Genomic DNA, 17,506 nt, shown 5'->3' on the forward strand with positions numbered 1-17,506 from the left:
CGTCCATGAATACTTCAATAAAGTTCTCAACATGATCCGAAAAGATACTCATCATGCACCTTTGGAATGTTCCCGGAGCATTACAAAGACCGAAGGGCATCTTTTTATAGGCAAACGTTCCAAAGGGACATGTGAAAGTTGTTTTTGTTTGGTCCTCGGGTGCGATTGGGATTTGAAAATAACCCGAGTAGCCATCCAAAAAGCAATAAAAAGATTTTCCCGCTAACCTCTCCAACATTTGATCCATGAAGGGAAGCGGGAAGTGATCTTTTCGGGTCACGGCATTGAGCCTACGGTAGTCGATACATACCCGCCACCCATTTTGAACTCGAGTGGGGGTTAAAACACCTTCATGATTCTCGACTACCGTTAGCCCGGATTTCTTTGGGACAACTTGGGTTGGACTAACCCATTGACTATCGGATATAGGATAGATCATACCTACATGAAGGAGTTTGAGTACCTCTTTCTTCACAACATCCATCATTGAAGGGTTCAAACGCCTTTGTGGTTGTCGGACGGGCTTTGCTTCATCTTCAAGAAGAATCCGGTGCATGCATAAAGTTGGACTAATGCCTTTGATGTCGGCCATTGTCCACCAAATTGCTTCCTTGTGTTGCTTAAGAACTCAGATGAGAGCCTCTTCTTGCTCCTTAGTAAGCTTGCTTGAAATAATTACCGGTAAAGTTTCTTCATTTCCTAGAAATGCATACTTCAAGTGGCTTGGTAAGGGCTTCAATTCAACAATAGGAGGCTTGACAATAGAGGGAACGGGTTTCTCTTTTGGTAGCTCTTCTAACAATTTGGAAGAAAGGAAGCAAAAGTCCTGGACAGGGGAGAACTCGCACGGTGCGAGTTCTGGGGCTGGAAAACTCGCACGGTGCGAGTTTGCTACTGCCTTCCGGATTTATTCCTTTTCTTCCCAGTCTTCCATTGGGGGATTTTCCTCTAGGTCCTTGATTGTTTCCTGCAAATTATAAGACAAAGCATACCCCGTATCCTCTCCAACCAATCCATTAGTCAAAACAACATCTAATGCATCAACTTTGCATAATTCATACACGGTTTGCACAATTGGTTCAAAAATTTCAAGAAAACACAAGGATGAAGTCTCGGATGGGTATTTCATAGCCTCATGTATGCTATACTCAATCTTTTCCCCCTCAAATTCCATTGTGAGGCGTCCACTAGATACATCAATCTTGGTGTTGGAAGTTCTCATGAAAGGCCTTCCCAACAAAATGGGAGTGGAGCCTTTCTCGGGTTCCATTTCATTCACATAGAAGTCGGCGGGGAAAAGTATTTCCCCCACCTTCACCAAGACATCTTCCACAACCCCCTTAGGATAGATATTGGACCTACCGGCCAAAGAAATGACCGTACGAGTCGGTTTCAAAGGCTCTAACTTGAGTGACTCATAAAGGTAATTGGGCAAGACATTAATGGATGCACCTAAATCAAGCATAGCATGTTGACAATCCAAGTCACCAATTTTACAAGGGATGGTGAACATGCCCGTATCACTACATTTTTGTGGCAAACGTTTTTGAAAAATTGCCGATACATGTTCACTAGCCTTTACCTTTTTCATGCTCTTTGCCTTATTGGACCTCTTAGTAGTTCACAACTCTTTTAAAAACTTTGCATGCTTGGGTACACTACTAAGAAGGTCAAGAAGTGGAATGTTTACCTCTACTTTACGAAAGATATCGTAAAGGTTTGAAGTCTTCTTGTCAATTATCCTTGTGTCATTCAAGGTACTTGGAAATGGAGCTTGTGGCTCATATGCCGGAAGCGGTTCATTGACCCTTACTTGTTGAGGTGTAGATCCTTCCCCTTGTTCCACTACCACTTCAATTTCATCTTCAACCACATCCTCCACTTCATGAACAATAGGAAGTGGTCTTGTCTTCTTAGGAGCCTTGGGTGCCTCTACCAACTCTCTACCATTCCTCAAAGAGACCGCTTTTTCTTGTTCCTTGGTGGGTGGAGGAATGGTGTGAGAAGGAAGACTCCCTCCTTGGGTGGGTTTAGAATTGAGTTTAGTGAGGATTTGACCAACTTGGGTCTCAAGGTTAACAAACCTAGAGTCGGTGAGTCGGTTTTGTTGAAGCACGGCGGTTTGAAATTCCTTGGTATTGTTTTGCATTGCCATTTGATTCATGGTAAGTGTTTTCATCATCTCTTCCAAGGAATTTTGTGATTGGTTTTGATTTTGATTTGACTTTTGAAATTAAGAGTTTGAAGGCCCTTTTTGATTTTGATTTTGGTTTTGGTTTCCACCCCAACCCATATTTGGATGAGATTTCCACCCTTCATGTAAGTGTTGGAATAGGGGTCAAACTTCCTAAACCCAATAGCCTTCACCGCTTCAATTGCCTCCTCCGTTTGCAAAGATGGACACCCATCGGTGGGATGAGTTGGATCATTACAAAGACCACAAAATTTCACATGAGAAGCACTCCCACCTCCTTTTGTAAGTTCCTTCACCAAATTGGTAAGAAAATCAACTTTCTCCTCCATATGGTTGGAGCTTTGCCTTGAAGAGGATGTCCCACTTGTCTTCCTAATGCTCCTCCCAAAATTCCTAGAGCTTTCTACCAATCTTTCAATCAACTCATTTGCTTCTTGGACCGACATATATTCAATCCCTCCTTGGGTAGCGGCTTTAATCATCCTAGCATCATCCTCAAGTAGATCATCACAAAATTTCAAGAGAAGGTTGTGGTCGGTATACCCATGGTATGGGCAACTAGCAAGAAGTTGTTTAAACCTCTCCCAATACTTATACAAGTTCTCCCCATCCATTTGTTAAACATTACTTATTTCTTTCTTCAATTGAGAGGAGAGACTAGCGGGAAAATACTTTTCTAAGAAAGCCTTCTTCATTTGATTCCAAGTGGTGATGCTCCCGGTAGTAAGATAATAAAGCCAATCATTTGCCGCGTCCTTGAGTGAAAAAGGGAAGGCCCTTAGTTGAAGTTGCTCATCAGTAACCCCATTAGGTTTCATGCTTGAGCAAACCACATGAAATTTGTTTAGATGCTTGTTGGGATCTTCCGTGCTAAGTCCATGTAATTGGGGCAATTGGTGAATGAGCCCGGACTTCAATTCAAAGGTGGCATTTTCCGCCAAGGCCGGAAAGGAGATACACAAGGGCACTTGTGTGAGATCCGGGGCGGTAAGTTCTTTGATGGTTCTAGGCCGTGGTGGATTCTCTCTTTCACCAAGTCCGTGTGGTTGTTCGTCCTCACGATCACCCATGTTGATTTGAATGGGAATGGGTTCGGGTTCAAAGGAAAGGGTGCTCTCTTCCTCTTGGTCTTGTTGAGTAACGGGGTTAACTTCTTCAATAACCGGGGTGTCTCTTCTAATACCTCCTCCTATCCAAGCAAGTGATCTTTGAATTTCCAGATTGAATGGAAAGTGTGGCTCACTTAAATTCCTAGTATTGACCATAAACAACTCTACACAAGAGCACACAATCAAAAGGTTCACACAAGTGATGAACAAGACACTATCAACAAGAAACAAAGATTAACTAACACAACTATCCTAAAAACACCAATAAAAACACTAGCAAAACCGTTACCTTACCCGACAACGGCTTCAAAATTTGACACGCCTAAAACGTCGCACTAAAAGATGGCCAAATTAACAATTTATATACCACTAAGCACACTAATTAACACTAATTATAAACTAGTAAAGTAGTAAGCAAGGGGTCGAACCCAAGAGAAGATGGGTTTTGCAATAGTGAAATTAAAAGAGCAATTAGAACAATTGTGACAAAGTAACAACAAATATGTAAAAGGGGGGTTTTTGGTTTGGTTTCAATTGTAACAAGAGCAAGACAAAATTCAAACAAGAGTATGAGGCAAGTAATCAATCCAGAGTTTAAGATGGAAATTAATCAATTTTAAGAGAGACTTAATCCAACCCAAAGTTAGGCACTTTAGTTGACAAAACCACTCAATCAATCCTTCTAATTAATATTATTGTCCTATTAGTGAGATTAAATCTCCAAATTCCCTTAATTAAAAGTCAATCACAAGGAAATCACACTTAATAATTGACCCAACTTATTAACTCCTCTAGTGGAAATCACACACATAGATTAATTAACAAGAAGATGAAGCAATAGGAATCTAATAGGTGGAATTACTCACAATGAAATCACAATTAATGAGCAATCACAACTTAATCTCTCAAATGTTAATTAAACCAAGAAGAAATCACATTCATTAGTCTAATAACAAGTTGTTGCAACATGGGATTACAAGGAAATCACACTTAATAAACCCAACAACATATAAATTAAGGAACTTGGAGAGATTATGCAATAAGGAAATCACACTTAAACACAATAATCTAACAAGGATTCCAAAATTAAGCAATTAAACACAAGAGATTAAGAACAATAATAAAAATTAAGGAAAGATTAAAGAGTCTTACAACCAAAGATTACACCTTTGAGTCGGATTAAGCAATAGGAATCTAATAGGTGGAATTACTCACAATGAAATCACAATTAATGAGCAATCACAACTTAATCTCTCAAATGTTAATTAAACCAAGAAGAAATCACATTCATTAGTCTAATAACAAGTTGTTGCAACACGGGATTACAAGGAAATCACACTTAATAAACCCAACAACATATAAATTAAGGAACTTGGAAAGATTATGCAACAAGGAAATCACACTTAATCACAATAATCTAACAAGGATTCCAAAATTAAGCAATTAAACACAAGAGATTAAGAACAATAATAATAATTAAGGAAAGATTAAGGAGTCTTACAACCAAAGATTAAGCCTTTGAGTCGGATTAAGAAAGGGAGATTAGTTCTCCATGCTTAGATCTAAACCCAATTCAAAAAGATGAAAATATTCCCAAATTACAACTTGATTAATTAAAGTGAGCATAAGATGTCTTAACTTGAAAACATCCTATTTATAGTCTAACGTAACCTAATAATCATGGGCTTAACACAGGAAAAGCCCGTAACACAAAACGGCGTGAACCCAGAAAAGTGGCACCGTGCTGTAGATACCTCGTTTCTGCACCTCCCGCAAACCACCCGATGATGATTGGGCCGCATGTTTGGTTCGCGGAACGATTTGTGACAGTTCGTAAGATTATCGTCAAGTGATTGCTCAAATATTAAATGTCTACCTCTTAGATGTCATCTACGCACCGATACGGTCGTTTTGGCAGTAATTAGAGTACATTCGGAGTCCGGGTCAAAAACCGTCTCCATTTTTCGATAACCGTTAAATCCCGAGTCGAATGTTGGAATGTTCCGGATACTTCTATTCCATATTTCATAAATTTTATCTTTTGGCAAATAATATCCCGTAATATTCATATAAGATATTAAGGATATTCGAATTATTTCCGTCCTACCATAACTCAAACGCGGAAATCTTTCTTCAGCAGGAGGAAACCTCCTGGGAATGGGACGAAGCGCCTGCGCCTCTTCCAAGAGACGCAGTGGCTGCTGCGCCTCTTCCCAGGCCCTTTTCTGCATGTTTTACGTATCTTTTTCATATCTTTCCGAGATTCACTTGCAAAGAGTCTCCGAAACCCTAATTGCTTCACGTGATTAGTATAAATAGGAGCCTTCGCTCCTCATATTTCTCACGCGAGTGTCCGCCCTTCTCTTCTCCCTTTGCATTCTAGACTTTCTTCTTACTTACTGGCGCCTACGTGCTTGAACTTTCGACCACGTAAGCTCGGATCTTTCCGGGTACCAGCCTCTCCGTTGCATGACCGACCAATTTGACCAACTACACTCAATCAACTTAATTAATCAATCGTTTTCCTCTTACGAGGGCACTTTCTTTGCATTCGCGTCGAGCATTCACTAATCGATATCTTAGTCCTTCTCGTTTCGTCAACATGTAAGTCTGAGGGTGTATAATCCTTATTTATTTATTGTATTTACTTTTCGTATCATCAATTGTAAGGTTTACGTCGAAAATACCATTAAAATCGATTTCTAAAACCCTTTGTTAAAACCTGTTTTTGCGGATTTCAGTAAATAACCGTCGAGAAAGGACGCAAAGAATCGCCGCGCCTCTTCGAAGGAGCGCAGATTCGCTGCGCCTCTTCGTGAGGCCGCGCAGCGATTCTCGCTTCCTTTCTTCTTCGTTTGTCCTCTGTAATTCGTATTCAAAATCTTTCTTTTGCTTATTCGTCTGTTAATTCTTCGTCTTAATATCATAATAATTCCACATGTATTATAACCATCATTAGTATGTTTTAATTCATCATAAATCCGACTTAAATCCCTAATAATCCAATATTTACGGGTTTTCGTCATTAAATTCAAACCCGGATTTTAGAAATTCAATTTAATCATATTGAGTTTCTGGAATTCGTCATTGATATAGTTTTCATCTGTTTATTCGCATGTTCGTCACATATTCGTTGTATATCCATCGTATTTAGCCTAATTGATTTATTTCAATAGAGGACTCATTAATATTTTCATCATAATTTCATGTAAATAATCCGTTTCCGGTTCATCCCATCCATGTTTATCGTTTTTATGACCATCATTCACATGTAATTAACCTATTAATCACTTCCATCCGAGTAAATATTTTAATCCATCATTAAATTCATCAATTCAAATTAACGATTTGCAGTTCCGGCTTCACAGCCAGAACTCACCCTTGGAACAGACGCAAAGAAGCTGCTGCGCTTTGTTCCCGAGAGGGCTAGCCGATCTGCTGCGCTGTTCCGAGGATGATTTGCCTCTCGAACTCCGTTTCTGCCTTGACCTAGTTTAATTAGTTTACGTATTAACTAACTATTAACCGTATTATCGCCTTCTGTTTTGTTCGTTGATTTATTCTTTTATTTCTTTTTCCCCAAATTATCCGTTTTAAAGGTATTTTCGATATAAATCGCCTATTCCATTGTAATTATTGTAATTTCCATTATTGTAATTTATAATTATTGTATTTCTTTTATTGTTTGTATGTTTTCACATGTAATTGAACTTAAATCCTACTTCGACCCAATTGTATGCTAACTAATTATCAACCGACCTAGTTAAATTCTCACATGTTAGGATTAATCTATGGATGTTGCATTGCATGCATTATAGCCGACGATATATCAAGTACGAATAAAATTCCCTAATCATTAGTAGAGGCCGCTATCGAGGCGGGCGGGATTAGGTGTTCGATCAAAAGAGCTTCCTAATACGTACCCTCACCCCTTACTCCAGATCTCCGTGAGCACCCGTGTTCATTGGCATCCACGAGAGTCATTCTAGACATAGAATGCTAAGGGTAACGATTGCTTAGTGTTCATGTCACTACTTTGTGTCTTGACATGACACGAGGTATTCGAACGGTTCCAATTTCCCATAAAAATTGGTGGCGACTCCATACAAAATGCAAACGCTTGTTTCGTTTCTCACCAAGCGCCCCCGTGGGCGGCCCGCTGTCCACAGTTTGGCGACTCCGCTGGGGATAATACACTTACGTGTAGCCAAGGGTGAAACTTGAACAAGGTTAGGGAATAAGTTTGTACAAGACAATTGTCGGTTTTCATAACTCGGTCTTCCTAGATCGTTTATTCGGCCTTCCTAGGCCTAACCCAACCCATTCGACCAATCGTCCCGTCTAAACGGTCCTAATTCTTATTTGGGCCTAAGGATGGATAGCGATTGACGTCATCCATACCATGCTGCTTACTCTTGTTTGTATCAAGGGCCTTCACTACTTGAGGAAATGGACTAGGAATCGGCCTTACTCTTGTTTGGCACGAGTCTCTCCACAGACTTCGGGTTTGATGGTTCGGTATGGCAACCCACCCTCTAAACCAAAACCCTTCTAAATGCAATCAGCATCCCGTTATAATGCTTGTATAAATGTGTAAACCTCACGTGATCACCATTTCTAAACAAAATCATGACGAATTTTCAAAAATCAAAACCCAATTTCAAAACAAAATTTCGAAAAAAAGGCCTTCAATTAGCGCAAAATCCGGTCAAAACTCTGTCCGTTTGTCGTGTCAAAATTCGGGCCACAAGCCCATTTCAAAACCTCACTTCGAGTCCACTCCTACAACTACACTACAGTTGACTAGGACACACATTTTCAAAGACCTCGTCTTTCTTCAAAACTCACTCAACACAAGTGGCACACACCCACTTCACGAGTCAAAACTTTTCCTCTTTTAGCAAGTGTGATAGAATGGTCGATCGTGTTTTGATTCGTCGCCGATCTCTTATCCAGTTTCCAAGATGCCCGGATCAAGTGATGAAACGAATCTCCAGCAAATTCAAGATAGTAATGATCGAATCCTAGCCGCGCTAGCCCAAATGCAAATTACCCAAGACCAAACATACGCCCACCTCGAGCTTATTGAAGGCCGTATCTTCTCCGTTGAGGGAAGGTTGCCTCCTCATAAAAGTGAAGTGCTACGTAATTCCGATGACGAGTCTAGGGATGAGAATCCTATCATAGGGACAACTGCAGCTGAGAAAAGACTCCAATACCTAGAGGAGCAATTGATGTACCTTAAGGGGGATGACATTTATAGGGAAAACAATCGCAAGTATGAAGCCGTCAATTCCAAATTGCCAACTAACTTTAGCATGACGGATATCCCTAAGTTCAAGGGGCATGAGAACCCTTTGAATCACATCCGCGCCTTCAAGGATTACATGTCTATCAAAGGCATCAAACCCGAGATGTTCTTAAGAATCTTTCCTTCATCTCTTGACACCATCCCGAAGCAATGGTTCTACACTCTAGATCACAAGAAGGTCGCTACTTGGGAAGACGCCGCAATCGAGTTCTCTAAACAATATGCGGATAATGCCGAGATCCAAGTCAACATGCGTACTCTAGAGGTTCTTACCCAAAATGACAAAGAAGGATTCACCGACTTTCTAAGTAGGTGGAGGAAGACTAGTACTCAACTAGTTGAACGCCCGGATGAGGCTACTCTTGTGGAAAAGTTTGTGGATAATCTCAAGCCCATATATGCCAACCATTTGAGATATCAAAACATCAAGACTTTCAAGGACTTAACCGTATTAGGGACACGAATTGAAGATGACATCCGTAAAGGACTCTTGTCCAAAACGGTAGGTCGAGGATATCAAGGGTCCACAAGTCGTTCATACGGCTCTACTAGCAAGACCGACGAAGTTAACCTTCTCGAGCCATCTAAGAAAACTACTCCACCAAGGAAATTCACAAACCTTGGGGATACGTACTCCAACGCTCTAAAAAGGTTAATGAAGCAAGGTAAACTCCAACCCATTGGACCTACTCCCGAACCCGAAAGGAAGTCCAAGTTTTGGGATAAAAATTCATACTGTGAATACCATAGGGGCAAAGGGCACGGCACAGAAAAATGCTACAAGTTGAAACACGTGCTTCAAGATATGATTGAAGATGGTCGACTTCCAATTCCACCAGAAGGTAAGCCCAACAACACTCAGAATCCTCTTGGAGTTCTAGTGATTACAAGTGACGAATCTACCTTAGATTGCTCACACCTCATTTCTCCCACCGAAAATGAAATTCATGCAATTGAGAAGGAAAGGCTCTACTCTACTATCTCCCCTACCATTTCCGACTTCATCACATGGGCAAGGAGTGTAGATAGACAAGTGTGGGAACTAGAAAGCATGGTAACGACCTTGCGCAATCCCAACGCAATACCTAAAGAACGTGTACCATTGATCTTCTCTCAAAATGCCACTATGCAAGAAGTAGTCACCGTGGTTGATAAACTAGTCGATCAAATCATACGACTAGAAGGTGACATCATGAGAATGAAGGAACTAGTGCGATTAATGGGGTTTGGGCTGATGATGATGAGGACGAATATCTCATTGAAAACTCCCTAGTCAAGGAAATAGTCCAAAATGGTGAAGACCAAGATGTGGATCACCTAACTCGTTCGGGTCGCCCATATCAAAGCACCACTCAAAACGGTCCAACCAACGTCATCACACCAAATGACAACGAAGATGACCCCACTGATCATTTGCTCAAGCAATTACAGAAGACCAAGGCTGATCTTTCAGTCTGGCAACTAGTGGCAAGCTCATTTCCACATCGCCAAGCTTTACTACAAGCTTTGGCCAAATTGAATGTAGCACATAACTCCACTCCTGAAGATGTAGTCAACTTGGTCTTCCAAGAATCACCTAAGCTAAGTAATCCTATTACTTTCTCGGATGAAGACTTGCCACCTTTTGGCGCTAGTCACAACCTTGCTCTATACATTTGTGTCATCCTGTCTAAAGAAAAATGTGCCAATGACCTTGGTAGATGATGGCTCCGCGGTCAACGTCATACCCCTCAAAACGGCATACAAACTAGGCATGAAAGAGTCGGATTGGACTCCTACAAATCAAGGTGTGCGTGCATATGATGGTACACGACGAAAAGTGGTAGGACTCGCTAACCTAACCATAGCCACAGGACCAATTGAACGAAAGGTTAACTTCCAAATAGTGGACATTGAAGCTTCATTCAACATACTTCTGGGAAGGCCTTGGATTCACGCTTCCAAAGCGGTAACATCCACCCTTCATCAAAAGATCAAGATCCCACTAAATGGCAAAGTTGTGACGATCACTTCGTCACCCATCAAGGCAATAATCGAGAAGCAATCAAACAATCAAGTCCTGGCGGATCCCGTATATGAACTTGGGGGCTTCCAAAGTGTAAGCGTTATAGAAAGTGAGTTGGCACCCTTGTACTATAATCCCTACTCTAACTTGGTGGTCAACCACATACTCAAATCCCAGGGATACTTCCCCGGAATGCCTTTGAACCCTATTCGGAAGAATACCTTCGCACCATACAAGGAAGGCAACTCAACAAGAATACCACTTGGACTAGGGTACAAACCCACTAAAGAAGAGGTTCTCGAGATGCTTGCCCAAGTCCAAAATCGCAAGCACGTGGGAGTCCAAATGAGACCATATCTCCCCACTTTAAATGGGTACTTCGTTCAAGAAGGAAGTTCAGAACTCTTTCACGGATTTCCCGAACTTTGGCATTATCTTGAGAGGAAGTTAGCCGGAATCGAAATCTTTCACGATTGCTACTTCATTCCTCCAGAAACGGTTCCTACCATCAAAACCCGTCAAGCACCTTGCTTAGACGAACAAGCTGTTAGCCTATTGTTTGGAGAAGATCGATTCGTTAGGGCCGCGCAGGATGAGATCATTACTATGATACTTCAGGACGATCGCTTCAACCCCACCGCGTTGATCACGTAAACCGACACAAAGCAAACGAAAGGATGGAGAAAATCTATCAAATGGACTAATAACCAAGGAAGACTCTTCAAGCTCACCACTGGAGAAGGAGAGATGTTCAAAGGAGAACCAGAAGACGACGAGTTCGAGTCGGAGTCGGAGTCGGGGTCAGAGTCGGAGTCTAGAGAAGTCATTAGAGAATCTACTCCCGTTGTTATCCCCACTCCCTTCGTTTCTCCTAGCTTAGCCTCGAGTAGTCACAGTAGTTCGGGAAATGCCCCAATTACTGTCCCTTTGCCGCCACTGACCATGGATCAGTTGGCTTCTTTGTTTCAACTTTACTCAAATCTTAATATGAATAAATCAGGTTCTGCTTACTCTTTGTGTTATCTTGAGTGCAATTCTGTTTACGATGATACTGAGGATGACCAAGACCCAGACTTGACCGAAATACCTCCCTACGTAGCCAAAGAAATACTACAGGAAGGGGAAGGGGGACCTGTAATAGAGGACACCGAACCCGTCAATGTAGGAACCGAACTAGAACCCAAAGAACTTAGGATAGGGACTACCTTGAGCTCAACCGAAAGGGCCGATTTCATAGACCTCCTAAATGAATTCAAAGACGTTTTCGCTTGGTCCTACAAAGACATGCCAGGAATCGACAGGGATATTGCCGAACATAGGATTCCGATTAAGCCGGGTTTCAAACATGTGAAACAGAAGCTTCGACGAATGAGAACAGAATGGGCTCTAAAGATTAAGGAAGAAGTTGACAAGCAATTCAAAGCCGGGTTCATCAAAGTTTCCGAGTATTCTGACTGGGTAGCTAACATAGTACCCGTGCCCAAAAAGGATGGGAGAATCCGTGTTTGTGTTGACTTTAGGGACTTGAACAAAGCGAGTCCAAAAGATGACTTCCCTCTACCTCACATTGACATATTGGTAGATAATACTACAGACCACGCATTACTATCCTTCATGGATGGGTACGCGGGTTATAACCAAATCAAGATGGCCATGGAAGATATGCACAAGACCGCATTTGTCACCCAATGGGGAACCTATTGCTATACGGTAATGCCGTTCGGATTGATCAACGCCGGAGCTACATACCAACGCACCGCAACTACACTCCTACACGACATGATGCACAAAGAAGTTGAGGTATACGTAGATGACATGATCGTCAAATCCAAGGAAAGAGAGGGACATATTGCGAACCTTCGCAAGTTCTTCGCAAGGCTACGAAAGTACAACATGAGACTCAACCCCCAGAAATGCACATTTGGGGTAACATCTGGGAAACTCCTGGGATACGTCGTTAGCCAACGCGGTATAGAAATAGATCCTTCAAAAATCAAAGCTCTGATCGAAATGCCACAACCTCAAACAAAAAAAGAAGTCAGAGGATTCCTGGGAAAAGTACAATACATAAGTCGATTCATATCGAAACTTACGATGATTTGTGAACCTATCTTCAAGAAACTCAAGAAAATAGACCATACCATGTGGGATGATGATTGTCAAAAGGCGTTTGACCGAATCAAGGAGATATTGGCTAAACCACCAGTGCTCATGCCGCCACAACGAGATCAACCTCTTGGTTTATATCTCACAGTAACTGAAACCGCCATGGGTGCCATGCTGGCTCAAACTGTAGGAAGCGAAGAAAGAGCTATTTACTATCTAAGTAAGAAGTTCTTGGAATATGAGTGCAAATACTCACAACTCGAAAAGACATGCCTCGCTCTTGTGTGGGCAACGAAGAAGCTACCTCACTACATGCTTAGCTACTCCGTCAAGATATACTCCAAAATGGATCCAGTCAAATACCTCTTCGAGAAACCCGTCCTCAACGGACGTCTGGCAAGGTGGACTCTGATGCAATCAGAATTCGACCTTAAGTATGTGCCACTGAAAGTTATAAAAGGTCGCGCCGTCGCCGAATTCTTCGCAGAAAATCCTATCAACGACGCACAAACCATAGATACTTGGTCATTTCCCGACGAGGACATACTTCAAACTGATGTAGACTCCTGGGAACTAAACTTTGATGGAGCATCAAACTTAAGAGGGTTCGGAATAGGAGTGTTGCTCATTTCTCCTGAAGGTGAGCATACACCGATTGCTGTCAAACTCGACTTCGAGGTAACAAACAATGCTGCAGAATACGAAGCTTGTCTCATTGGACTACAAGCGGCAGTAAGCTTAGGCATTAAAAACCTCCGAGTACATGGGGATTCATCACTGATCATCAACCAAGTTACAGGATCTTGGAAAATCCGAAGTGAAAGCCTCGCACCCTATCAGGCTAGGATAGACCAAGTCGCTCAATTCTTTGATCATGTAACGTACCTACACCTACCTCGGGAGGAAAATCAATTTGCAGACGCTCTTGCGAAACTTGCATCTCTGATAAATATGCCAGATCACATGATAGAAATGCCTTTGTGCATCGAACGACGGTCAGAGCCGGCTTATGTCCATCAAATCACCGATGAAGAGGAAATCGCACAGGAACCCTGGTTCCAAGCAATCCCTGAATCTCAAGCTTAATGGTACCTATCCACCAGATATGGACAAGAGGGGACAACGTGCTATACGCCTACTGGCTTCTCAATACATCCTGATGCAAGGAGAATTATACAAAAGAACACCTCTTGGTGTAGTGCTACGTTGCCTTGATCATTAACAGGCACGAAAGGTGATGGAAGAAGTCCACGACGGAGAATGCGGTCCTCACATGAGTGGGCCCATGATGGCAAAGAAAATCACACGTTTGGGGTATTATTGGACCACAATGGAATCCGATTGCATCAAATACGTGCGACACTGCCACAATTGTCAAATCTTCGGGAATGTACAACATGTCCCTCCTTCGTTGCTCTACACGATGACATCTCCTTGGCCATTTTCTGCATGGGGAATCGACATAATCGGGAAGATAACCCCAGCCGGAACAGGAGGTCACTGTTTCATCCTAGTGGCAATTGACTATTTTACCAAATGGGTAGAAGCGGCTTCCTACACTGGTCTTACAGCCAAAAATGTGGCCAAATTCATACAAAATAACATCATCTGTCGATATGGTTGCCCACATGAGATCATTAGCGATAATGGGTCGCACTTTCAAGCTGAAACCGAGCAATTGCTAGCCAAATACAAGATTAAGCATCACCACTCTTCGCCCTATAGACCACAGACTAACGGCGCGGTAGAGGCGGCAAACAAGAATGTTGTCACAATTCTCAAGAAAATGATCGACAACTACAGAGATTGGCCAAGCAAAATACCCTTTGCCTTATGGGGGTATTGTACATCTGTCAGGACGCCCACTGGGGCTACTCCTTTCTATTTGACCTACGGCATGGAAGCCGTACAACCAGTCGAGCTAGAAATACCATCCCTACGCATTCTACTAGAAAGTCAAATCCCAGAGGCCGATTGGAAGAGGGACAGATATGAAGAACTCATCCTCCTGGATGAACGTAGGCTACGCGCCTTACATAATGTCCAAACATATCAAGCACGTATCAAACGAGCTTTCAACAAAAGGGTTAGGCCAAGAAACATCAAAGAAGGAGACTTAGTACTCAAATCGGTTAGAGCTCTTTTACCTGTCGACCCAAGGGGAAAATTCAAACCTAACTGGGCCGGACCATTTCTAGTCAAATCCATACTCCCAGGGGGTGCGGTTAGAATTACAGACTTAGACGGGAATGAGTTTTCAAACCCCACAAACCTTGACCAATTGAAACGATACTATGCCTAGAATAGGACAAAAACGCGCCTCGCGTAAACCCATGTGCCGCTCTTGTGGCACTAAATAAACGGCCCCTGGCCAAGCTGAAATAAGCTAAATGTCACTGTGCTCTTGCATTTTGACAAGTTTGTCATCCTCATATCATCAAACAAACTAAATTCGCACCTCCAGAGTAAGCAAAAGCTCATGCTTATTTTTCTATGTTCATTACAAGCTCTTGCTTCGAACAATTATTCTTTTACATTTACTCGAACTACGCGCAAGGGTTTGATTTCGCTTTTTAAGTGAATACGTATGCAATCCTTCACGGGATTCAACCCATTATATCTAAAATGTAAATAGAAGGACATTTGCATTGCATTTGAAATTCGACAAGAATAATAAGTGGAAAATCTCAACGGTTTCGTAACCATCTAACCTTTTTTATTTCATTCGTTTCATAAGTAATAGTAGTACGTTACATAATAAAAATAGAATAGGCTAGGATTCTAAAAATCCCTCCTTTTTATTATAACAATAATAATAATAATAAAATAATAATAAAGAGACTTGGGCTATTCCTCCATTTTCCCCTTGCCCTTGTCATTCTTGTCATATTTCCCGTCGCGGCCTCGAGCTGGGCACTCTTGCACCACTTCAGACCTAATCACCAACGGTCTTTCTCGAGGCCTAACTCTGCCATTCTTGCCAACCACCACCTCTGCGACAGGAGTAGTCTTTGATTTCTTTGAAGGATGAATGACTTGAAACCCGGCTTCTTCTTCTCCCTCTGTCAGATGCTTCTCCTTCTCTTCCTCTCCCTCGCGCACCTTGTAGTCAACAGGCTCGCGTTTCCTCAGTCTCTCGCGCTCTTACGGAGTTGCAGCCTTTCTCCACCTCAGATAAGAATCCGACACCCACAAAGCATTGGCGGAGAAGCTCAAGAACCACATGTTTCTTTGGGCCCATTTAATAGCCCACTCTCTTCGGCTTTCCGTAGTAAGCGCCATAGCAGTCTGCGGGACGGTATCAAGCCTAGTGATCGTCTGCTTCAGCCCAACTTGCCTCATCAGTCTTTCCAGAAAGATGCATACCATAAACTCCAATCCCGGAATGCGCACGGACCTAGTGGGATCCAAAGAAGACACTCCAGTAACAGACTTGAGGTGCCACCACGGTACGACCCACCTAATCAACGGACCATCGTCATTCTTCAGCTTGTTCTTCCAATAGTCACAGACCCGGGTGAAGTCCACCATGTACAACCGCGTCCTCATCGCAATCGAACGAGCATGATAGGAAAGTGCGTGAACTGGGGGCTCGATCAATCGGAGCCGTTCCATAAGCCAAACCTACCAAGAGCAGGCATTAGACATAAAAAAAAAAAAAAAAAAAAACGAAAAAAAAAAGATGTCTTTTACCTGCAAAATGACGGGACTCCCCAAAAACGGCAAATCGCGGTTGGATTTCCTATTATCCAAACCCAAAATGATCTCTCCTAAGCATAAGCAAGCTGGGCTCCTGCGCAGCTCCATTTGCTCCATAAGGCCCAAAAGACGGGGATCACCTCTCAAATCTTCATCAACGTGTCCTTGGAAGACATACACGTGCAGCAAACAAAAGCCAAATGCCCTCCTCCTGGCAACATGAGAAACAGTAGGGTCGGCCCTGTTGATGAATCGGTCTACAAAGTCCAACATTCTCACGCCTTTCGGGGTAACTAAGCGGTCCACCTCGAGTCTAGTCAGTCCAAGCAAGTCTCTGAATTTGCTCTTATACCCTTGTGAAGTAGAAGGGATGGCAGGCAAATGTTCGGGATCCCACCCACCAATAACAGCAATCTCTTCAGGAAACGGGGAAATATCACCTCCTGGGAATGCGAAAACATGATAATTCGGGTCCCAATAGTCAAGGCAAGCGTCCAAGAACGGTTTTACTACCTTAATGAGTTTCAAACTCAACAAAGACCCAAGGTTATAAGCACCCATGTCGTGCTTCTCCATATTTGAAAATTCGTTAGTCCATTCCCTCAAGCGGATCTCCAAAGTATTCATAATGACAAGTTTTCTTTTGAAGATTTATTTTGAGAGTTTTATGTGAATAGACGAAGAAGAGACGAAAGATTTATGAAAATTAAAGCTCCGTCGACGCTTCTATTTATACTAATTGCTGTTTCCAAAAATCCGTCAGAACGGACCAGCTTGGGAACAGGCGCAGCGCCTGCTGCGCCTCTTCAAAGGGACGCAGCTCATGCTGCGCCTCTTCCCCAGCCTCACTTCTGTGACTTCCGCGTTGGATCTTTCCTAATTCTATAACGCATGATTTCCTATTCCTGCGGGGTTTTATTTTGGTAAATACGAGAAGTTTACCATGTTTCAGGCCTCCTAGATTCGCGGGCACGCATTTCGAGGCAACATCGACATTTCTGCCATTATATCACATTCGCATATTTCATTTTAAACATAATTTTCACTTTAATTTTAGCTTGTGTATATTGATTTCTATTTAT

At 42.3% G+C, this 17,506-nt stretch overlaps 1 protein-coding gene across 1 annotated transcript; it reads right to left on the reverse strand.

Moving 5' to 3' along the window:
* Positions 1-907: 907 nt before the first annotated feature.
* Positions 908-1,591, reverse strand: LOC141649632 (uncharacterized). Its single transcript, XM_074458317.1, has one exon. It carries the CDS (start codon positions 1,589-1,591, stop codon positions 908-910), a length of 684 nt encoding a protein of 227 aa, XP_074314418.1.
* Positions 1,592-17,506: the final 15,915 nt, after the last annotated feature.

The sequence above is a fragment of the Silene latifolia genome, chromosome 3 (assembly GCF_048544455.1).
Source record: "Silene latifolia isolate original U9 population chromosome 3, ASM4854445v1, whole genome shotgun sequence".
NCBI lineage: Eukaryota > Viridiplantae > Streptophyta > Magnoliopsida > Caryophyllales > Caryophyllaceae > Silene > Silene latifolia.